At 29.9% G+C, this 21,081-nt stretch overlaps 6 protein-coding genes and 1 non-coding gene across 11 annotated transcripts; 3 read left to right on the top strand and 4 right to left on the bottom strand.

Moving 5' to 3' along the window:
- Positions 1–482: 482 nt before the first annotated feature.
- On the bottom strand, positions 483–4,746 carry LOC141533758 (uncharacterized). 3 transcript variants are annotated; one of them, XM_074252793.1, is made up of 3 exons: positions 4,433–4,746; positions 4,031–4,306; positions 483–3,375 (listed from the first exon to the last, which is right to left on the bottom strand). In XM_074252793.1, the coding sequence occupies exons 2-3, from the start codon at positions 4,304–4,306 to the stop codon at positions 2,185–2,187; spliced, it is 1,467 nt and encodes a 488-aa protein (XP_074108894.1). In that variant the 5' UTR covers positions 4,433–4,746; the 3' UTR covers positions 483–2,184. The 3 variants fall into 3 exon arrangements, with proteins under 3 accessions (XP_074108894.1, XP_074108895.1, XP_074108896.1); XM_074252794.1 differs by having other exon boundaries at positions 4,031–4,298; XM_074252795.1 differs by having other exon boundaries at positions 4,031–4,228.
- Positions 4,747–5,551: 805 nt separating this feature from the next.
- LOC141533572 (uncharacterized) lies at positions 5,552–8,319 on the top strand. The gene is made up of 3 exons (XM_074252513.1): positions 5,552–5,808; positions 6,688–7,678; positions 8,180–8,319. Exons 1-3 carry the CDS (start codon positions 5,763–5,765, stop codon positions 8,187–8,189), a joined length of 1,047 nt encoding a protein of 348 aa, XP_074108614.1. The 5' UTR covers positions 5,552–5,762; the 3' UTR covers positions 8,190–8,319.
- Positions 8,320–9,857: 1,538 nt separating this feature from the next.
- On the bottom strand, positions 9,858–11,637 carry LOC141533924 (histone H2A-like). The gene is made up of 3 exons (XM_074253032.1): positions 11,482–11,637; positions 11,114–11,321; positions 9,858–10,314 (listed from the first exon to the last, which is right to left on the bottom strand). The coding sequence occupies exons 1-3, from the start codon at positions 11,501–11,503 to the stop codon at positions 10,128–10,130; spliced, it is 417 nt and encodes a 138-aa protein (XP_074109133.1). The 5' UTR covers positions 11,504–11,637; the 3' UTR covers positions 9,858–10,127.
- A 768-nt stretch (positions 11,638–12,405) lies between these two features.
- Positions 12,406–12,496, bottom strand: Trnay-gua (transfer RNA tyrosine (anticodon GUA)). Its single transcript is given in 2 exon segments — positions 12,406–12,441; positions 12,460–12,496. It is a non-coding gene; the product is annotated as a tRNA-Tyr (tRNA).
- A 240-nt stretch (positions 12,497–12,736) lies between these two features.
- Positions 12,737–13,703, top strand: LOC141533925 (protein DPCD). The gene is made up of 4 exons (XM_074253033.1): positions 12,737–12,794; positions 12,967–13,166; positions 13,234–13,470; positions 13,550–13,703. The coding sequence occupies exons 1-4, from the start codon at positions 12,737–12,739 to the stop codon at positions 13,652–13,654; spliced, it is 600 nt and encodes a 199-aa protein (XP_074109134.1). The 3' UTR covers positions 13,655–13,703.
- A 129-nt stretch (positions 13,704–13,832) lies between these two features.
- Positions 13,833–14,968, top strand: LOC141533923 (succinate dehydrogenase assembly factor 2, mitochondrial). Its single transcript, XM_074253030.1, has 3 exons — positions 13,833–13,977; positions 14,072–14,199; positions 14,561–14,968. Exons 1-3 carry the CDS (start codon positions 13,948–13,950, stop codon positions 14,832–14,834), a joined length of 432 nt encoding a protein of 143 aa, XP_074109131.1. The 5' UTR covers positions 13,833–13,947; the 3' UTR covers positions 14,835–14,968.
- Positions 14,969–15,590: 622 nt separating this feature from the next.
- On the bottom strand, positions 15,591–20,855 carry Blm (Bloom syndrome helicase). 3 transcript variants are annotated; one of them, XM_074253028.1, is made up of 7 exons: positions 20,682–20,855; positions 20,510–20,564; positions 17,636–20,233; positions 17,111–17,261; positions 16,768–16,952; positions 15,940–16,390; positions 15,591–15,835 (listed from the first exon to the last, which is right to left on the bottom strand). In XM_074253028.1, exons 1-7 carry the CDS (start codon positions 20,693–20,695, stop codon positions 15,819–15,821), a joined length of 3,471 nt encoding a protein of 1,156 aa, XP_074109129.1. In that variant the 5' UTR covers positions 20,696–20,855; the 3' UTR covers positions 15,591–15,818. The 3 variants fall into 3 exon arrangements, with proteins under 3 accessions (XP_074109129.1, XP_074109126.1, XP_074109128.1); XM_074253025.1 differs by having other exon boundaries at positions 15,591–16,390; positions 20,682–20,853; XM_074253027.1 differs by having other exon boundaries at positions 15,591–16,390; positions 20,510–20,556; positions 20,682–20,824.
- Positions 20,856–21,081: the final 226 nt, after the last annotated feature.

Raw genomic sequence — 21,081 nt, 5'->3', positions numbered from 1 at the left:
AAAATGCATGTGGGTAATCAAATAAAAGCTCTTGATGAGTGAAACATCAGGATGAGCTTATATCTTTATATACGTTAATATTTAAGAAAGTACAGTATTATTATTATTATAAACATTTCATAAATTTCAAAATTAAAATCATTATCATTAAAAAAAAAATCATTTATGCATATAAATTTAATAATTAGTTTCCCGAAAAATTTATAGTTAATTTTGTTATCCCTAACAGTTATTCAGTTCCAGTTACACTTCCTCACTTACGAATAAAATATATAAAAATTTAATAATTTTTCCAAAAATATAAAAATTAATATTTTTAACTAAAAATGTAAAAAAACAAAAAAACACAATTACAGGATTAAATTATAAATAATAATAAATTTATATTGCAAATTTTTTATTATTTTTATTTTATAATATATCTATGTATACGTTTAAGAATTAATTAAAAAATAAAATTTTTAAATTAAAAAATATTCATATCATCTTCTTAGCTCTATTCTTATTTCTTCCAATCACGTGCCGAGAGCACGATAAACAAACAAAAAGTCATACAAATTGCAATAATTGTTATACTGAATAAAAAAAAAGGAATTTCATAATTTTTTTTTTTTTTAAGTACATATTACTTTTAAATCTGGAGATTCTATAATATGATTATCATTCTATTGAAAATCTTAAACCATAAATAATTTTTTTTTTATTTATATATATATATATATATATATATATATATATATATATATATAATATATATACTTATACATAATATAGTACAACTAATTAATGAATTAAAATTTATTCAATTAATTTTTATGCTTGTTATTTATCATTTTTAAGGCGATTAACAAATAACCACTATTATTCACAGCAATTACAAAGAATCAATATAAATATAATTGCAGCACATTGATTGATGTCTCTGACAAAAAGACACCGTACATTTATTTCTTTTCTTTGTTATTGGTAATCATTTTAAAATACATTTTTTTAAATGCAGATTTATAAATTTTATTCTTTTGCATACTCTTTAATTTTGTTATATTCTTAAAAACAAATATAAAAATGTTTAATAAATATAACCTGGTCAAAAATTATTTAGTTTTTTTTTTTTTTTTTTTTTTTTTAATGAGTACCAAGCGCGACTTATATTTTATAATAATTGTGGTTGCTATGGAAGCACTTCCTTAGCAACGGTTGCTAGGAAATCTTTTTTTTTTTTTTGTTAAATATTTTTACAATTTTTAGCGAGAAATTTATTTTAAATAATTTTATTTTTTTGCTGAAGAAATAAAAAAAAATTTTTTTTTCTGCAGAAAAACAATTCTGTAAGCAATTTGCGAATTTTAAACTAAAATTATTAAAAAAAAAAAAAAAAAAAAAAAAAAAATTTTTTTAAAAAATTTTTTTTTTAAATTATTTCTTCAGCTAAAAAAAAAAAATTATTTAAAATTAAAAAAAAAAATTTTGAATTGCCTTCAAATAAAAATTTAAATTTATGATTTACAAAAAAAAAAAAAAAATTTTTTTTGCAATAAAAAGTATTTTACAAATTTATTTCTTCTCTATCAAGAAATTTCGATTATAAAAAGCTCAAAAATTGAAATTTTAAATTTTTTCTACCAAAAACACTCCATTTTTTCAAATGGAAACAAAATTTGCCGCCTTTACACTAGCGCTGAATTTCTATTGGCTCTGAGCCTGTCTCAAGTTCCGCGCATGCGCAGAGTGACAAAAAAAATTCACTAGACTAACCACAAAATGACAAAATTATCTTCAAAATAAAATTTTAAACAGACTTTCCCAGCAACCTTTACAATAAAAATCTACCGACTCGAAGATTCTCTATTTATTACACCTAACCTCCTAAATTCAGTATAAGAAAACCTTAGCAAAAAAAAATCTTTAAATCCCAAAGAGCTAAAAAATTTGAAGCATCACTCATTACAAATAAAACAAAATTAAATTTTGCCTGTTTAAACCTATAATTTAAAAATTTCTACAATTAATCACTAAAACTGCTTTAAAACTCCCGGCAACCGCTGCCCGAATGAAAAATCAAATCATATATATATATATATATATATATATCCATAACAATATAATTAATTATTAAAAAATAATTTATTGGCTGTATTTGTATGTATTTTTATGTCAGTATATTACTCTTAAAAATTATTGCCATTAACTAGAGGGTTCATACACACGTTCAGCCTCATGTTCATCCGCCTCAGATATTTCAGCGGAACAAGCAGCACTGGGATCCAACCTCTCTTCATCCTCCATAGTAGAATCCATGACAGCTTCCATCTGGCTAGATCCATCAATTTGAACTTCAACCTGTTGATCATCAACAATAATAGGATGACCGTGTCCCCTTCCAACAGGTCCTGGGCCCAGGGTATCTTTGTCCATGGGGTGTTTTTTCATATGCGTCGTTAAATTACCACTGTGATAAAATTCTTTTCCACAAATTTTGCACTGAAATGGTTTAATTCCAGAGTGAATACGTTCATGTATCGATAGATTACCACTGTGCCGGAATTCTTTGCCGCAAACACTGCATTTGTAGGGTTTAACACCAGAGTGGGTGCGTAAATGCGTTGATAAATTACCAGAGTGACTGAACATTTTACCGCAAATTTGACAAGCGTATGGCCGCTCACCAGAGTGCGTGCGCATGTGAATAGCCAGATTACCACTGTGGGTAAAACATTTATCACATTGATTGCATTTGTATGGACGCTCACCGTTGTGAGTGCGCATGTGGATGAAGAGATTGCTTTTGTGGCCGAATTCTTTGTAGCAGACCTCGCACTGGCACTTGGGCTTTATTTTTGCCGGTGAAGCTGAGGTGGAACTGCTGCTGCTGCCACCTGGGTTCCCGGAACCACCGTTAGGCCCATTGGGTCCGTTAGGCCCCGGGGTTCCAGGCAATCCCGGCCCAGGTGTTCCAGGCAACCCCGGGGTCGACGTGTCCGAGTTCCGCGAACTGCTACCGTCTAGTGTTGATGTTGTGTCTATGGTTGATGTTCCTGTGGTCGTTGATGGGCTCGATGTCGTTCCAGGAACCGAGGTGTTAACCATGTGACCTGGCCGCGGGAACGCTGTTCCCAGTGGTGTTAATGTTGGGATTATCAGCGAGTTTTTTGGTGGCCTTCCCGGGCCGTTGTGTCGCACGGGAAATGACTGCGAACGCATGAATGCTATTGTGTGGTTCGCCATTGAGTGCGCTGGGATCGGCGGCGGTGATAATAGAATTTGAGAATTCTCCGATGATGGCAAACATGCTGAGTGCTCGCGGTTTCCTTTTGGGTCTTGGGTGTACACTGTTTCCTGGTGGATATATGATGGTCCGGGTAGTCTTTCGGAATGCTAAAATTTTTTATTTTATTAGATTTTTGCTTTTTTATTTAGGCAAATTTAAGCAAGTTTTTTTGGAGGGAAATTTAAATATAAAAAAAATTTTTTGTTAATTTAGTATTTTAAAAGTTAATATTAATTATGTAATATTTTACCCAAAAAATTATTTTAAAAATATTAATAAAATTTTTTTTTTTAATTTAATGCCTGAAAAAAATTTTATAAAAATTTTTTACATTATTTTTTAATACCAAAAAATTAAAAAAACCTTTAAACATTTTTTTTTATGTAAATTAATTTAGCAGATATTTAAAAATTTTTTAATAAATAAATTATGACGAGAAAAAAATTATTAAAAAAATTTTTATTAATTAAATTAGCAATAAAAAAATATTTTAAAAAAATCCCACGTTTAGTTTTTCAAATTTTTTTGTAATAAAATTTTTTCAATAAAAAAAAATTCTAAAAATTTTTAGATACCGGCTAACTTAATTTTTATAAATTAAATAATTTATTTCAGAATCATAATTAAAAAAAAAAAAAAAAAAATGTAGCTGGTGATTTAAAGTAAATAAAAATAAAAAAGAGTTATTTAATTGTGTTATTAAATTATAACCTTAAAAAATGAAATAATTTATTACTGACAATAAATTAATAAAAAACTTACTTGTGTTATATTATGTTGACCGGTAGTTTTATTTAATGATGCATCAATATGCCCTGCTGCAGATGCGGCTGATTGCATTTGGGATTGACTCCAAAATTGTGGTAATTGGCGATACATGTATTCGACGTCTTGGTGTGTAAATAAGGGCGGAGGATACTCTTGAGGATGATGATGATGATGGTGATGGTGGAGATTATTCTGTAAACCATTTGATGCCGATTGATTCTCTTCTTCAACACTTGAATACTCTTGCTTTATAGGTACAAGACTAAACATCTTCAAAATGAAATTGAAATAAAAAAAAAAAAAAAATTAACGAAAAAAAAAAAAAAAGTAATTTTTTTGATTGCTTTTTTTTTTTTTTTTTTTTTAAAGTCATAAACAAATGGCTTTGGTACTTACATTGTAGTAAAGAAACAAAAAGAAATTATAATTGTGGATTTAATTGATACAAATTATAGGTTATCACATTGTCGTACTGCTGTTTGATGAAATATTTATTATATTAAATGTGAGTGAAAAAAAAATTTTTTTCCCTTCCCTGGTCGCTTATTTCACATACACCGTTTTATGTATTAACTCCGTTTATTTAATAGCTTTCTTTGGAATTTAATATAATGTCACATTTGGATAAAATTATTTATATGAGTTATTTGTATATCAACAATTAGACATATCGAGAGAGTAAAAAATATGAGAGAATGTTGAGTTGTTGAGTAAGTAAATTTGTTGTGTATGTGTGTGTCAATGTGTGATTATACTTAATGGATTTTAGTTTATTAGTCTTCTGCTTGAGGGCGCTAAATGTATTAGCGAAAAAATTTTATGCCGCGTATCTTCTTAATGGCGGGAATTATTTAAAAATTATTAATTTAATTTTCTTAATGGCGGGAAATATTTAAAAATTATTAATTTAAAACTAAATAATATTATTTTTAATGTTTACTAAATTAATTATTTACCCTGATAGCCAGCGCTTTCTCAGTAAGTGTTGACTCCCAGCAGTTACGGTTAAGTTATACATCAAGTTGGCGGTAATTCTTCACTCAACAACAGTTGTAAGCAAATTGACAGAAATCTACGGCCGCAACTTGAATATAAGTTAACAATCAAACTTGTAGTTAAATTTCCTTTCAACTTTACTACAATTTGAAGGAAATACTTGTACAGCAAGTTTTGACGTCTATTTGCAGAGTAAGTTATAGGTAACTAATAGGTAATCGCTCGCTTTGCCAACTCTTTCCGTCAAGTTTGCTTCAAATTGCGGACGTAGATTGACAGTAAGTTATAGGTAAGGTGGCTATCAGGGTTATTACAAAATTATAATATATTATTTTCATCATTTGAGCTGCAGAAAATTTTCTACCTACTGAAGGTCACTTACCAGTAATTAATTAGTTACCGACGGATTCACAAACATATATATTTATAGTTGTGGGTTAAATTTAAGAGTGGGAGTGAAATAGGATGAAGAGAGGGGAAGAGGAAGGTAAGTAAATAAAGTAAATAACTGCAAATAGCAACACCGTTCAACTAATTCACGTGAATATTAATTCTTCTTTAGTTTTTCTGTGACAAGAAGCGAAAATTATTAATTATTAATAAAAATGGCTTAATAAAAGACCGGGTGTTACGTTAATATATTAAAATTAGTGGCAAGTACGAGAAATGTCAATAATCGAATAGAAAGAACGTGAAAAAAGAGAGCATTATATAGACACAGAGTAACGCCATGAGTTACACCGTTGAATTTGAAGGACAGAGAGATCGAAAAGAATGTAAGTGTTAAGTGTTTTGGAATTTCGGGTAAAAATTAATTTTTTTATGGTTAGATTGTTATAATTATTTGATGATTTATGAAAATTAATGAAAGACCGAATAATTAATTTTTTTTTTTTTTAATAACGGGATTAAATTGATTAAAATATGATAAAATTATAAATTATATTAATTGGTAATCGTCTAAATAAAAATATATGAAAGTCTTGAAGTTAGTCGTAGGGCAAGCCTCACAAAAAAACCAAAAAACCGGACTACAATTCATTTATTGGTTAAATTAATGCGCGCGCTATTCAAATTTCTAGTATAAGGAGTTAATTAATTATGATAAGTGATAATTAGAAGTCAAATTTATACCGATAATTTTATATTATTATAGATAAGCTGTTGATGAAAAAAATAGTTAGATTTTGAATTTTATATTGTGATTTATAAATTATTGATCTTTTTTAACTTAAATCACGTGAAGATTTTATTAATTTTAATTTAAAGATGGGAAATGATTATTTTTATAGATTTATATAAATTAATTACTGTACCTGGAGAATTCAACCTAAAATACAAGATGAAGACATAATAGAGTTAGCCGGTTGGAAGAAATACAGGCAGAAAAAGCCTCGGCTTTGCCGTGAATTTTCCACCCAGGCAGTGATTTCTTTATGAGCCAGATAAAAGAGTAACAGGCAAAGTAAGCTACAGCTTCGCCGTGAATCTTTTATTTAGGCAGATTAATTCATAGAAGACGCGTTAACTGCTGATGTGAAATTTTTTATGACAAATTTGGGTTGTAAAACTTGAAAATTAAAATAGGAAACTACCAGGGATAAACTATATCGTAGCTTTAGCTGAGAACTTGACCTAAAATAGTTCTATTACAGGGAAAGAAGAGAAGAAATCAGACCAAGATGACGGAGATGAAAGAATTTACAAGATTCGTGAAAATAGTCCTCAATATATACGTAGATTTAGAGAAATTCCTGATTTATCGAGACCAATAAACAATTACATGGAAACGGACCGAAGCCGGGAAAATAGTCCTCGATACAAACGCAGGTTTAGAGAAACTCCTCCTGATTTATCGAGACCATTAGACAGAAGCCGGGAAAATAGTCCTAGAAATCTACGCTGCTTTCGAAGAAGTCCAGAAGATTTTAGACCTAGAAAAAGATACAGGAGTCGTGATAATAGTCCTAAATACCGACGCCGCTCTCGGGAAACTTCAAGAGATTCAAGACCTAGCAAAAGATACAGAAGTCGTGATAATAGTCCTAGAAATCAACGCCGCTTTCGAAGAACTCCAGAAGACTCTAGACTTAGAAAAAGATACAGGAGTCGTGAGAATAGTCCTAGATACCGACGTCGCTCTCGGGAATCTTCTTCGGAGGATTCAAGACCGTCAAAAAGATACAAAGAATTTAGAACGGTAGCTATCCAAACCGATATCACTGCACTACAACAGAGTCAACAAGCCTTGGAGACATTGTTCGACCAAATTAGCGTAGTTCCGCCCGCTCCAAGTAGCGTGGTTCCGCCTGTTGCAAGTAACGTGGTTCCGCCCCCCGTTGAACCTACTCCAGGTCAAAAGGAAAGAGTAAAACTACCCTTAGATGGAGATACTCTGCCAGTTCTCCCTTGCTTAACTAGAAATCAGAAGCGGCAGCAGAACCGGAGGAATTCCCTAATGAGGATCCTGACTTCTGGTATTAAGTTTGACGAACAGAGGGTGCTGAAACTTTGGAAGAAGGCCGCTACCTCCGAAGAGTATAAGTTGTTTAATAGTCATTTAGAACGACTCAGGAAGGAAAGAGATTCTAGTTTAGGAATATTGCATCCTTCATCACACCTAGGAGTATTTTTAAATCAATCGAGGTATTGATGTATAATAACTATACGGAAAAAAGTAAACTGTAATATTCACGTTGCGTTTAAAATTTACCATTTTACTTTGTAAATATTGACGTTGCTTGTATTAAAAATTTACTAACTTATTAAAGTATTATTCTATACTTTTTACATATCATAAAATCATTTTTTAAGTACGAAATGATAAATATTAAAGTTTGAATTGTTAATTATTATACTTAAACATTTTAGACATTTACATGGCGAATATTACTGTTTGAAATAGTATTTTCTTCCATGTAAAAAGTAAATTGTAAATATTACAATTTTACAATGTGAATAGTAAAATCATGATTTTACTGTTTGAACTGGTAATTTTTAGCAGTTGATCATTACTTATTATAAATCGACTGTTATTTTTTATTACAGTTTAATTTTTTCCATATAAGTGTAAAAGACATTGAATTTCAATAAATTTCATTTATTTAATAAATTACTTTTTTTACATTTTGTTTCATTATTTATCAGGTGCAAGTAGCAGAAATAAAAAAATTCATTAAATAATGCTTAAAAATTACATTCATAATTTAGTTATTGATCTATTGTCAGTAAAATTTTATATCACAATATATTACAAATCAAATAGTTGTAAAAAAATTATTTTGGCTCCTTAATGGCACTTTGTATCACAATTTAAAAATATAAAAAAATGTAAAAACCTGATTATAAATTTCTTTGACTTAGAAAAATACTTTAATTGAATTAATTACTCCACCACCATTATATCTAATTGGTGGACGATTGAGTTCCTCAAGCTCGCGATCCAAAGCTTCGTTGATCCTATTCCTAGAAATCGTAACGATTAGCGACGGCCTGGAGTGATGATTGGCTTTTCCACCACTAGTAGAAGATTTTGGATCGCCTAACAATTCAGGAAGATCCTTGGGAAGTGCCCCAGTTGACTGACTATTTTTATCAATTGTGCATTGATTGTTCTTAGCCATCAACTCGGACAATATCTTCTGGGCTTCATCGTCTGGAACATCCGGATTGAAGATAGACACTGAATTGTTGATAATCTTCATCAACGGTTTCGGAAGTGGATCTTCAGATTTCGATGGTTGTGTCAAGGATTTTTGAAGAGACTGAGCTGATTGCTGTCCTTGGTCGGTTGGAACTTCGCTAAACCTCAAGTTTGGGTTAGCAAGTTGTTGAGGCATTACTTGCCCAAGAACTGACTCTGAACCAGCTTGTTGTGGCGATGAGTAGCTGTTCCTTGAGGTTGAAGCCTCTTACCTCGAAGCAGACGAGAGTTGGGATGAATTTCGACCTTCGACAATGTTGATAACTTTTTGTCTTCAGCGAGTCCTGCTGTGGTCGAATGTCACCTTGAAATCTTCTCCCAGCTTTTCCAACAACTCCAAAGAAACATCCCAGTAGTTTTCCGGAAGGATCAAATTCCTTCCTTGGCAACTCCCGAAGATCTTCCCGGTCAGTCAGCTTGCTCCGTAGCCAGGAGATAGCAAGCCTGAGCAAAGTCTTTGTTCGCCTTGATCTCCTGGGAGAATTTCAACACGGTAGGTTTTAAACGTGCCATTAAAATTTGTGTAAAATATATCCTGTGATGATAAATGGTTTTTGAGTTAATTTAAAAAGCATCAGACTGAATAGAGCCATGTGTTAATTTTTCATCTATATAAAAAATTATATTTGTATTTATGTCAGATTGTTTTTTATTGTAAAAATAATAAAATTTCTGTAATCACATGTTGAAAATATCCTAAAATATTTTATGATAAATATTTTATATCAACAAATAAATATTATTATTATTATTCAATATATAACTCGAAGATTAGTGATTTTGCTTATTAATCATAAATTATATTAGACTAATTAAATTATTATAAAAAAAATTTAATAAAAAAATTCCACATGTGAAAATTATTAAAAATTACAAGTGAAAATTTTTAAAAGCATTTTTTTTATTGTAATTGATTTGTTAAAAAAATTTTTAAAATTAACAGCTGACGGCTAACTTCAGTATCATATTAAATATTTATATTTAAAAAAAAAAAAAAAAATTTTTATTTTTAAAATTAAATTGTTGTAATAATTTTTTTTTTTCATTCTCTCAATACAGATTATTTTTTAATTTATTTAAAATTACTTAAGATTAAATTTATAAATAAAAAAAAACAAATAATTTTATTTAAAAAAAAAAAAAAATGTAATTTATTAATCAAGTGTATAAAAATGACAAACAGATTTACATTTTATCAAACTTTAAAACTTCACTAACTTATTAATTATTTTTTATTTTACAGAACAGTTATTTTAAGTTTTTTTTTTTTTTTTTTTTTTTTTTTTTTTTATTTACGTCGTGTATGAAAATATAGTTTTAATACTTAAAATCTTAAAATAAGGCACTTAAAAAGTAAAAATGAAATTATTAACAATTAATTAATTTAATAAACTAAAATTCCTGGGAAGCTTTGTCGCCTTTGCCACTTGATCCGCCGCCACCGGTGGAAGTCTTCTTAGGTAACAAGACAGCCTGGATGTTGGGAAGGACTCCTCCCTGGGAAATTGTCACTCCGGACAATAGTTTATTTAATTCTTCGTCGTTACGGATTGCCAATTGGATGTGACGAGGAATAATTCTGTGAATAAAAATATTATTATTAATAATAATAATTTTAATTATTAATTTTATTCAATAAATAAATTATGGCAAAAAAAAAAATTATTAAAAAAATTTTTAAAATAAATTTCAATAAAAAAATACTTCTAAAAAATTTGACTTGTAATTTTTATTAATTTTCACATGTGAAACTTTTTTATTTAATTTTTTTTATAATAATTTAATTGCTATGAAATATGACACTGAAGTTGACATATTAAAATTTTTTTTAGAATTTTACAGCAATTAAATTATTAAAAAAAAAAAAAAAAAAAAAAAAAAAATTAAATTAAATTATAAAGTTTCACAAGTAAAAATTAATAAAAATTACAAGTGAAAATTTTTAGAAGCACTTTTTTAATGCAATTAATTTAATAAAAAAATTTTTAAAATTAACAGCTGACGGCTAACTTCAGTATTATTTAAATTAAATAATATTTGCGACAATTTATTTGTTAAAAATATTTTTAAAATTAATTATTATCTTCTAAATTAATTCTCATAGATTATTTTTATAGGTAGTCTACACATGACGCTAACTTTAGCGCCAATTTTGTGGCCATCTTACTTACGCGCGGCCACGTGGAAATTATTTCGCGCGCATCAACACTAAACTATTTATTTATTAATTAGTTATTATATATTTAAAGGCATTTTCATGCCTTTAAACAATTAAAATATCATTAAAAATTTTTTTTACAAAATAAATTATCCACTTTGCAATTTTAATCTTAAAAATAATAAATTGGCGGTAAAATATTTTTTTTTTTGGCGCGTACCTTGATTTTTTGTTGTCGCGAGCGGCATTTCCAGCCAACTCGAGCACTTCAGCGGCTAAATATTCCAAAACAGCGGATAAATATACCGGAGCACCGGCTCCAACTCTTTCAGCATAATTTCCTTTGCGAAGAAGACGGTGAATACGTCCAACTGGAAATTGGAGTCCCGCTCGGCTGCTGCGGCTCTTTGACTTGCCTTTTGCTTTACCTACACAAAAATATTTAATTAATAATTAATAATTTTAATTAAAAAAAAAAAAAAAAAAAAAAAATAAATAAATAAAATTCAATTTTGTAAAAAAAAATTAATATTTTTAATTTAATAACTAAAAATAAATATTTAAGCCCGATTAATTAATTTTTATTACCTCCTTTTCCACGGCCAGACATCTTGAGATTTTTTTAAAATAGAATAAACTAAAATGATGCCTAACTGACAAAAGTTTATTTCAGAATGAGGAGCGGACGAATTATTACTTTAGGCTTTAGGTTTAAAGTTGGAGAAAATTCTAGAAGCTGTGATGTCATATCACGGTTTAGTTGAATCGTGACTGGCGCCACCACGCGAACACTGATGATACTCCTTTGATAGCGCGAAACTTAACATTAAATTTAATTTTATAATTATAAGAAAACTTTTGAGAAAACCCCACAACCTAGGTTTAGACTTTTAACTATTAGAAAAAGATTATTGTTAAAATGTATTTTGTACTCTCTGAAAATTCAGTATAATAGACTAGGAATAATAATTTAGAAAAGAGGATTAAGCCATAAAAATATAAATTTATTACCTAATTGCTCTCTACTTAAGAAATATAAAATGTATAAAAATGCGAGAAGATAGTCTGACCCTAATTTATGACGAGTCCAGATCGTTGTCCACCAGGAGGAGGACATAACAAAGCTCGAGCGAGGCGACATCTGGAAGAAAAAATAATAATTAATTTTCTGATACTTAAGGCTTATTTTTATAGTAAAACTTAAGGCTTAATTGCCGCAATATTTTTGAATAATTTGTGCGCGAAATTTAAATTTGAATTTTAATTACAATTTTTTTATTTTTCTTAAAAAATTAACAAGTTTCAGAAAATTACTTTTAAAAAATTGCATTTATAATTTTTTAGAGCTTCTAAAGATAAAATTATTTTTATAATAAAATAAATAATTCCTTGACAAGGATTAATAATTTTTTTTTTATTATCAAAATATAAAATTCCGAGAAAAAAAAATTTTTTTCAAATTTAATTTCTTAATTTATTTGGATTAAAATATCTGAATTAAACACAAAAATTTCCCTCGAGCCGGATTTGAACCAGCGACCTATGGATAACTCTCACAATTTCCGACTACAGTCCACCGCTCTACCAACTGAGCTATCGAGGGAGGTAAGATGATCGAAATTAAGAATGCTTTTAAAGACATCGTTTATCTTATCACAAGTAATGTAAGCAAATTTTTAATTTTTTTAAATTATAAACTAATTTTTCAATAACATAATCAGTGGAATTTATTTTTAAATTAAATTTCAATTTCAAAGTGTTAATCTGATTTTTTAGCAAAACACAAATTTCAAGTAAATGGTTTCTATGGTAATCAATAAATAATAAACAATTAGTTGATAAAATGTCAGAATATTTTGATCTTATTAAATCAGCTAAAAAAACTTCAATAATTCAAGATGGTAATTTTAAACAATCAAATAATTATTTTAGATATATATAATTACAATTTTTTTTTAATTATTAATTTTTTCTTAATATTTATTTATTTAACCGGTCATTTTTAATTATACTCTAGAATTTTTTTTTAAATTTATTATTATTATTATTATTATTATTATTATTTAAAAACAGGAAAAAGAAAAGTACACTTTTTACTACCAGACGGCAAAGAATTAGTTGAAGAATATAATTTAAATGATAATATACTTAGTAGACGACTATGGAGACAAAAAACTAAATTAGGACGCGATCAAGGTTGGGAAGTTGAAGTCGGAGATCCTGAGCTGAAATCTTCTGGTGTTGATATTGGAATCTGTGAAAATATTACTAATGTAAGTAAATTAAATTTTTAATTTTTAAATTAAAATTATATTAATTAAATATTCTTTATTCTTTCAGCCGATTGTTTCAAGGAAAATTTCAAAACTATCTTTAGAATGGAGGATACGAAATTTGCCTTATCCAAAAGAAGTTTTCAATGTTTCGATAAACGATGCAAAAGACAAAATAATTGTCAGGACTTCTAATAAAAAATTTTATAAAGAAATTACAGTTCCTGATTTGGAAAGAATTCATTTGAAGCTTGATCAAGATCGGCTTAGTTTTGATCATAAGTTTAATTCATTAATTATTACCGTAAGTATTAATTGTTTTTTTTTTTTTTTTTTTTTTTTTTTAATTAATTAATTAAGATTGTAATTTTTTTATATTTTAGTACAAAAAACCTCCAGCGTTATTGGAGCTAGAGAAGAAAATTTTAAATGAAGTTTTGGGGCTGAAAACTGTCAAAGAAAATGACGTTCAATGTCCAACAAGTTAATTTTGTATTTTGTAAACAAAATTACATTAAATTAATTTAATTTTAAGTCTTTACAATATTTAATTCTGATATTTAATAAAAAAAATTTCTGACTTATAAAAATTAAATAAAATCTCACAAAAATTCAACATTTTTTTTGTTTGAAAAATTTTAAAAATTTCCCGCGCCGCATTTGTCATGCGCAGTAACAAATAAACATCAGCTGACGATATTTGTCGTTTGTCTATCACCAGACTTGCTACAAAAATATCCGCTAAAATTAAAACGTAGTAAAAAAAAAAAAATTCTTCATCATGCTCCGTTTCAATAATTTCAACCGATTGGTGAGTAAAAAAAAATAAATTTTTCTATCAATAAAATTATTTACATTAATAAAAATTAAGAAAAAAATTTTTAAATGAATTTTTCACTTACCAGGTTAGGCCAACGTTGCAAATAGTTGGAGTAAGATGCAATTCCGACATCCATCATCCTAACGGCAATGAACCAGCAATTCCTGTATATATCCCTCGTATTCAAGAAGACATCAAGTTGAAAAAAGCCAGGTATTTATTTATTTATTTATTTTTTTTTTGTTATTAATTATCAATTTCATGCAAACTGAAGTTAGCAGATATCTATCATTTTTTTTTTATTCACACAAAAAATGAATTATTAAAAAAACATTTTTTAAAAAATGAAAATAACAATTTTTTAACTAATCTAAATTTTTTCATAAAAATTAATTTAGTATATATTTAATAAATTTAAGAATTTTATAAAAAATAAATTATTCCCAAAAAAGTAAAATGAAAAAAATGAAAAAAATTTGTAAATAATTTTTTTTTTTGTGAAAAAAAATTTTTTTAAATAATTAAATGCCAGCTGACTTTAATTTAAATTGATTATTAATAATTATTTTTCAAGACTTGTTTACCAATCTCGTAAGCGAGGAATGCTGGAAAACGGACTTGTCTTGAGTACATTTGCTAAAAAATATTTAGACACATTTAATGAAAAGCAACTGGCGCTTTATGATGAATTAATAAATTTACCTTCCAACGACTGGGATCTATACTACTGGGCTATTGGCATGAAACCAACACCCGCTGAGTTCAATCATGAGATAATGGATTTACTTAAGACACATGTGCGCAATGATGATCGTCAATCTCGAATTGTACAACCTGATTTGTATTAATTTTTATAATATGGGCCATAGTCTATTAAGATTGATGATATCTTTTATTTTAGGTAAGAAAATGTAAATATATTTTTTGTTGAAATATATGTTTCTAACATATTTATATTATGTTAGAAAGATTTTTGACTGTTTGCACAATATTTTGAAATAGTTTCCTGAGTATCGTATATAAAAATTTAATTTTAAACTATGAATTAAATAATAATAATTATTATTATTATTATTATTATAAAATCTTGATATTTTATTTGGGTAAATTTTTTTTTTGTAAAATTAATTTATATTAAAAATTTTTCAATGATAATAATAATAATAATAATAATAATTGTAACTAAGTCTTAAAAATTAGGAGAATAATTAAAAAATAATTTTTGAGACTTAGTCATTATTATTATTATTATTTTTTTTTTTAAACAGTTTCAAATTAATCTCTAGATATATAATTAAAAAATGACCTTGTATCTTGTGAAATACTGATATTCTTAAAGATATAAGCTCATCCCGATGTTACACTAATCAAGACCTTTCATTTGAGTACCCACATTAATTTTTCATATATTTTATATATTTATATATATGTATATATGAAAAATATATAAAAAATGCATGTGGGTACTCAAATGAAAGCTTTTGATGAGTGTAATATCAGAATGAGCTTATATATAAAAAATGATCAATATTTAAGAAAGTACCGTGCAATTTAACAAAAGTCCGATAAATATATAATAAATAAAATCAACTATAAAAAAGTAATTATAGAATAATATTAAAAATCTTTATTAATCTGATTAACTTAATAAATAAATAGTTGAACTCTTAAACTCAAAATTAAACAACTAAAACATTTAAAGTCCTAAACCAGCATATCTCAACGGATCTGCAATAAATTCTTTTTTCTGAGTAAAATCAACAAGTCCTAAATTCCGCCCTTGACCTTGTCTTCCTCCACGTCCACTAGCTTGTCCAGGTCCACGTGAACTCTTACTTGCGGCGCTGGCCTTGGTTTGATTGAACCCAGATTTAGAACCAGAGTAAGATGACCCAGAATATTTAGTACGTTTTGGATTGCTACTCTTTTTACTAGTACCGAAACGTTTTTTACCTCGACCGCGGAATCCTCTGTAAGATCCACCGCTTGACCCGCCAGTGGACCCAGTTTCAAGCCAATCTTCCTCCTGGTCTAGCCGACGATTCGCCTCCTCCTCCATCTCCTTCGCCTCCATTTCCATCGCGACTTTCTCTGCCGCGAACCGCTCGGTTATTTGCAGCAATACTTTACCGTACTTATTGTAATTCGCTTCTGTCACGTGGGGAATCTTCAGCATTTCTTCTTTAGTAGCCGGCAACTGCTGGCTCATCGCACGGACTGCGATGTTGCTCATTATACTCGCAGCCGGGATGTCCAGGGCTTCTGCTATGCCAGTAATGTCACGCATCAGCTCTGCGTAGCAACGATCTTGCAGTTCTTTCAAGGCTTTGTTGTCGGGCTTTGTTGCTGATGACACTGTTACTGTCAATCTGTTGTTGGTTTCCAGTCTTGTTGGGAACATCACCTAAAAATTTTTTTTTATATATATTATTAAGAAATTATCTTGTATCTTGTCAACCATTGACATTTTTAAATATATAAGCTCATCTCGACATTACACTAATCAAGAGCTTTCATTTGAGTACCCACATCAATTTTTCATATATTTTATATATTTATTATTATATATCACATATATGTAAATATGAAAAATATATCAAAAATGCATGTGGGTACTCAAATGAAAGCTCTTGATGAGTATAACACCAGGATGAGCTTATATTTTAAAAAATGTCAATAATTAATAAAGTACAGTGCAATTTAACAAAATTTATTATTTAATAAAAATAAAATCTCTTTTTTTTTTTTTTTTTTTTTTTTTTTTTTTTTTCCATTATTTACCTTGACATCGGTGGTCATTAGAACTTTAGCACGTTCTCCAAGTTTTACATAAGCGACTACTATTTCTTTGATATTTTGAAGGTCTTCTGATAAATAATTTTCAAACACTAATTGATGCAAAAAACGATCTATGTCACTTTTGTTCCATGCTTTGAATCTCCCAAATAAAACATCACGATTCATTCCTGAAATTTTATTTATTTATATTTCACAAGTCAAAACAGCCACATAGTGTCTGCAAGGTTGCTAGTAATTTATAAATATTTAAAAAAAATTTTTAAAGCTCTAAAATAATAAAATTAAATTACTATGTTAATTTAAAAAAAAAAAAAAAATTAATTACCTGACTCCCGTATTTTTTTCAAATCACATCCCTTAAGAACCTCCATTAGATAAATCAAAGTCAAATTACACTTCCTTGCTTGGATAATATCCCTTACAGCTCGGACGATAGCTCTTGCATCTTCAGTCATGTTTGTCATAGTAAAATTATCCTAAAAATTTAATAATATATATTAAAATTAATTATTTAAAATTTTTTTCATGTAAAAGATTTTATTTAAAAAAAAATGTATTTTTTTTTATTTTATTAAAAATTAATTATTTAAAATTTTTCTCAAGTAAAAGATTTTATTAAAAAAAAAAAAAAAAAAAAATTTTTTTTTAATTTTATTTTATTCAAAATTTTATTTAACTTTTTTTTTTTAATTTTATTCAAAATTTTCTACTATTAAAATTTCAAACTATTAAAATATAATTTTTTTAAATTAGTATAAAATTGCAAAAATCAAAAAATTAATTCAGTGTCAATAATTGGGTCTTAAACTTTCTTCTATATAATAAAAAAACAATTTTGAATTTTGCTTACCTTATTCCGACAATTATCACAAGTAGTAGCTTGATTACTAATACAAAACTTCCTATCAAAAATCTCTCCAAAGTACCTCAACTGCAGAACCCTCCTGCAATCAGTTTTATTTTCACAAAAGAAAATCATCTTTGCTAAATTATCCAAATGATTTTGCATTGCATCCTTGGAGCTCTGATCAGCCATCATCATATTCTTGAGCTTGATAGTATCGGAGTAATTATAAAACAAAATACAATCAGCATTTTCCTGATCCCTTCCAGCCCTTCCACTTTCCTGATAAAACCCTTCAATGCTTTTGGGAATAGTGGCATGAAAGACAAACCTGACATTAGCCTTATCAATGCCCATACCAAAAGCGATAGTCGCACAAACAACCTTGGTATCTTCCCTGATCCACTTCATCTGTGACTCAGTCCTCTGCTTGTCGGTTAATCCAGCATGGTAGCTGCCGGCTTTGATGCCATTCATCCTCAGATGATCAGCATAGTCGTCGCAATCCTTCCTAGAGAAGCAATAAACAATCCCGCATTCACCAGAGTACTTTTCTTTAATCAGCGCCGCAACTTCGGCGTAGCAATTTCTTCCTTTCTTGTAAATCACCGTGTACTTCAAATTAGGCCGGTTGAAACTCGTGAAGAAATACTTCGGATTGTTCAGGCTCAATCTGATTGAAATGTCCGTCCTGACCGTGGGCGTGGCAGTGGCAGTAAGCGCCATCATTCCAACTTTAGGAAAAGACTTCCTCAAGAAGCTCAGCTTTCGGTAATCCGGCCGGAAATCGTGTCCCCATTGTGAGACACAGTGGGCTTCGTCGATAACAAACCTCTCCAGCAATCCCTTTTGGTACATCCTCTTCAAAACGTCCAAAAATTTAGTACTGGAAGACAATTTCTCCGGAGTTACGTACAGAAGCTTAATACTCGGCGAGTCTTTGTTCAAATCTCTGTAAACCGCGTTAGCTTCCGCGTCCGAAACGTCGCCCAATAAATGCGCTGACTTAATATCCAGCGAATTCAATTTATAAACCTGATCCAACACCAAGCTCTTCAACGGAGAAATCACAATAGTCACCCCGAAGCCCAGCAATGCCGGCAGTTGGTAACACAGGGACTTACCGCCACCTGTCGGCATCAGCACAAAGCAGTCGTGACCAGTCAAGGCGGCGTTCATAATCTGTAGCTGATTCGGACGGAAGCTGATCAACCCAAATTTAGTTCTAAATAATTTCTTCAGTTCTTCTGAGTGCGGAAACTCGCGATCGAATTCTTTGGTGAGTCCCGCGTTTTGAATATCTCCCATGAATTTTCCAGTCGGAGCCGGCGGCGCCTCAAACATGGCTTTAAAGTTGTTCCGGAAGGTAGTTTCTTGACTGTTGAATCCTACAGTTGGTAAAGCTTCTAGCTCTTGAGTAATAGACCGGTTGGAGAGCAGCAAGGGTTCATCGAAGCTTTCTTCAAAGTGTGTTAGGTCAAGTTCTTCTATTGGAGGGTCCAAAGTTACCTGCTTGGGCTCTTCTGGGTCTTCTGAATCGCTGAAGTCTACGTAGACTGACTTGGGCTTAGAAAGCGGCGAGTTGAAAGTCTTGGGCTGGCTGGAGACGCTAGCTGGAGCTTCTGGAGCTGGGAGAGTGTTGTTGACTTCTGATAGAACTGCTTTTACAGGTTTTTTCACCTGGAACTTGGACGCTGGCTTAACCACCGGCTCTTCTCCGGCAACTAAGTCCTCTGAGTCGCTGAAGTCCATGAAGATTGTCTTGGGCGCCAGGTTTTGGGTTGCTGGCTTTACTGGAGAGCTTGGAGCTTCTGAGCTGGGTAAAATTGATTTGACTGGACGCTTGACTTGGAACTTGGAGCCTCCTGGAGGCTCTGGGGTCTGTTCCAGGCTGCTGTCAACGTTCAAAGGACGCTTTTTAGGAAGTTCTAAGCTTGATTCTGAATTGGGAGATTTGCTGGCTGATTCTTGGAGAGGATTCTTGACGGGAGTCAGAGAAGATCCGGAGGGACTGCTCGCGCTGCGGAGCTTCTTCTCGGTGAGCAGTCGCTTGGCTCTCACGTGCTGCCGCAGGGATTTTAGAGTGCTGAAGATGCTGCTGTCGAACTGCGGGAACTTCTCGAGGATCTCCAGAGGGATTTTTTCGTAGATGGAAAGCATCTTTTCCTGGACGTCGATGTAGTGAGTGTTTAGCTGGTTTAAATGCAGGTGCAGCTCGAATTCTAGTTTTGGGGACTGCGACATCACTTCTGCTTTTTCCTTGGATTTTATCCAGGCTTTCATGTCTTCGTTCACTCCCAGGGGGCTTAAATTCAGCTTGAAATCGGGCCCGCGCCAACCCGGGCGAGGGCTGCTCGGGCTCGTTAAAGATTGCGACCCCGGTCGAGTTAAGCTTGATTGCTTTTTCGGGCTGAATTTCTTTGGAGCGGACATTCTCGGTGAGCTTTTGAGCGACTCTTGCGAATTTGTTAGAGGCTTCAGTGGCTCAAAGTCATCCTCGCTGTCCGTGTCCAAGGCGATTATGCAGGGTGGTTTGGTGCAATTTTTAGGGGGGCGCTTGACACGCTTTTTCGCTGGCGAACCACCGATTGAGCTGTCACTACTCTGGAAATTCAATTGGTCAAGCAACAAATTAGTTGCATAACAAGAAAAAAAATTTTTTTTTATAGTTATACTTCTTTTGGCGCGTTATGAAAAAATAAAATCTTTTTTTTTAACATTTTTTTTTTTATTAAAAAAATTACAGTGAAAAAATTTTTTATTTTAGCTAAAAAATAAAATTGTTTAAAATTTTAAACAAATTAATTTTTTGTCACAATTATTTTTTTTTTTTTAATTTTTGTTTTTTAATTGTAGAAAAATAATTAAGTAATTACTTACGATTGTTAAAACAGTATCAGACTTTGTTACAGGCTCATTTTCTTTTTCTGAAAAACTATCAAAATAAAAAAAAATCTAAAAATAATTAATTTCTGATTGAAATTAATAATAAAATAAATTCACAAAATATTACATAAACAAAATAAAAAAAATTACAAACAAAAAAACTAACCTGTCATTAGTCATTATTGGTATCAAAGTTAATATAATAATCCAAGTAAACACTAAAAATAAATCCGGATGGCAGAACAAAATTATCCATTAAAATTTACATTTTGACAACTATTTTAAATTATTAAAACACAATTGTTAATATTTGTTTTTATATATTATATATCAAACTTAAAATTATTTACGTTAAAAAAAAAAAACGAAACTCGAATCGGCGTGAGCGCTCCCCACTCTTTTAAGAAGTTGCTCTCAACTTGCGGAGAAATTAATAATTTTTGACGTCAAAATATCAAAATAAATTCTCAGTGAATTACTTACCTTGCTGTGATAAATTAGAACGATGTCATTGATGTCATGCTTACTTATTACTCACTGTAGAGGGCGGTAGTTGCGTAATGCTA

The sequence above is a fragment of the Cotesia typhae genome, unplaced genomic scaffold (genome assembly GCF_013202065.1).
Source record: "Cotesia typhae breed Kobodo isofemale line unplaced genomic scaffold, CoteBio_Ctyphae scaffold_121, whole genome shotgun sequence".
In the NCBI taxonomy this organism is placed as follows: Eukaryota; Metazoa; Arthropoda; class Insecta; order Hymenoptera; family Braconidae; genus Cotesia; species Cotesia typhae.
This window is presented reverse-complemented; position numbering and strand designations above follow the sequence as displayed.

What these genes read in the sequence shown, in the direction of transcription:
- LOC141533924 (XM_074253032.1), bottom strand. Translation starts at nt 11,503, where the DNA reads ATGTCTGGCCGTGGAAAAGGAG. An exon ending in GTCTGGCCGTGGAAAAGGAG is followed by an intron (nt 11,322 to 11,481) that starts GTAATAAAAATT and finishes ATTTTTGTGTAG; the next exon opens with GTAAAGCAAAAGGCAAGTCA. An exon ending in CGCGACAACAAAAAATCAAG is followed by an intron (nt 10,315 to 11,113) that starts GTACGCGCCAAA and finishes TTTTATTCACAG; the next exon opens with AATTATTCCTCGTCACATCC.
- LOC141533923 (XM_074253030.1), top strand. Translation starts at nt 13,948, where the DNA reads ATGCTCCGTTTCAATAATTTCAACCGATTG. An exon ending in TCAATAATTTCAACCGATTG is followed by an intron (nt 13,978 to 14,071) that starts GTGAGTAAAAAA and finishes TTCACTTACCAG; the next exon opens with GTTAGGCCAACGTTGCAAAT. An exon ending in ATCAAGTTGAAAAAAGCCAG is followed by an intron (nt 14,200 to 14,560) that starts GTATTTATTTAT and finishes TTATTTTTCAAG; the next exon opens with ACTTGTTTACCAATCTCGTA.
- LOC141533925 (XM_074253033.1), top strand. Translation starts at nt 12,737, where the DNA reads ATGTCAGAATATTTTGATCTTATTAAATCAGCTAAAAAAACTTCAATA. An exon ending in AACTTCAATAATTCAAGATG is followed by an intron (nt 12,795 to 12,966) that starts GTAATTTTAAAC and finishes ATTTAAAAACAG; the next exon opens with GAAAAAGAAAAGTACACTTT. An exon ending in TTAATTCATTAATTATTACC is followed by an intron (nt 13,471 to 13,549) that starts GTAAGTATTAAT and finishes TTTATATTTTAG; the next exon opens with TACAAAAAACCTCCAGCGTT.
- LOC141533572 (XM_074252513.1), top strand. Translation starts at nt 5,763, where the DNA reads ATGAGTTACACCGTTGAATTTGAAGGACAGAGAGATCGAAAAGAAT. An exon ending in ACAGAGAGATCGAAAAGAAT is followed by an intron (nt 5,809 to 6,687) that starts GTAAGTGTTAAG and finishes GTTCTATTACAG; the next exon opens with GGAAAGAAGAGAAGAAATCA.
- LOC141533758 (XM_074252793.1), bottom strand. Translation starts at nt 4,306, where the DNA reads ATGTTTAGTCTTGTACCTATAAAGCAAGAGTATTCAAGTGTTGAAGAA. An exon ending in GTCAACATAATATAACACAA is followed by an intron (nt 3,376 to 4,030) that starts GTAAGTTTTTTA and finishes AAAAAATTTTAG; the next exon opens with CATTCCGAAAGACTACCCGG.
- Blm (XM_074253025.1), bottom strand. An exon ending in GTGATAATTGTCGGAATAAG is followed by an intron (nt 17,262 to 17,635) that starts GTAAGCAAAATT and finishes TTAAATTTTTAG; the next exon opens with GATAATTTTACTATGACAAA. An exon ending in TAATGACCACCGATGTCAAG is followed by an intron (nt 16,391 to 16,767) that starts GTAAATAATGGA and finishes AAAAATTTTTAG; the next exon opens with GTGATGTTCCCAACAAGACT.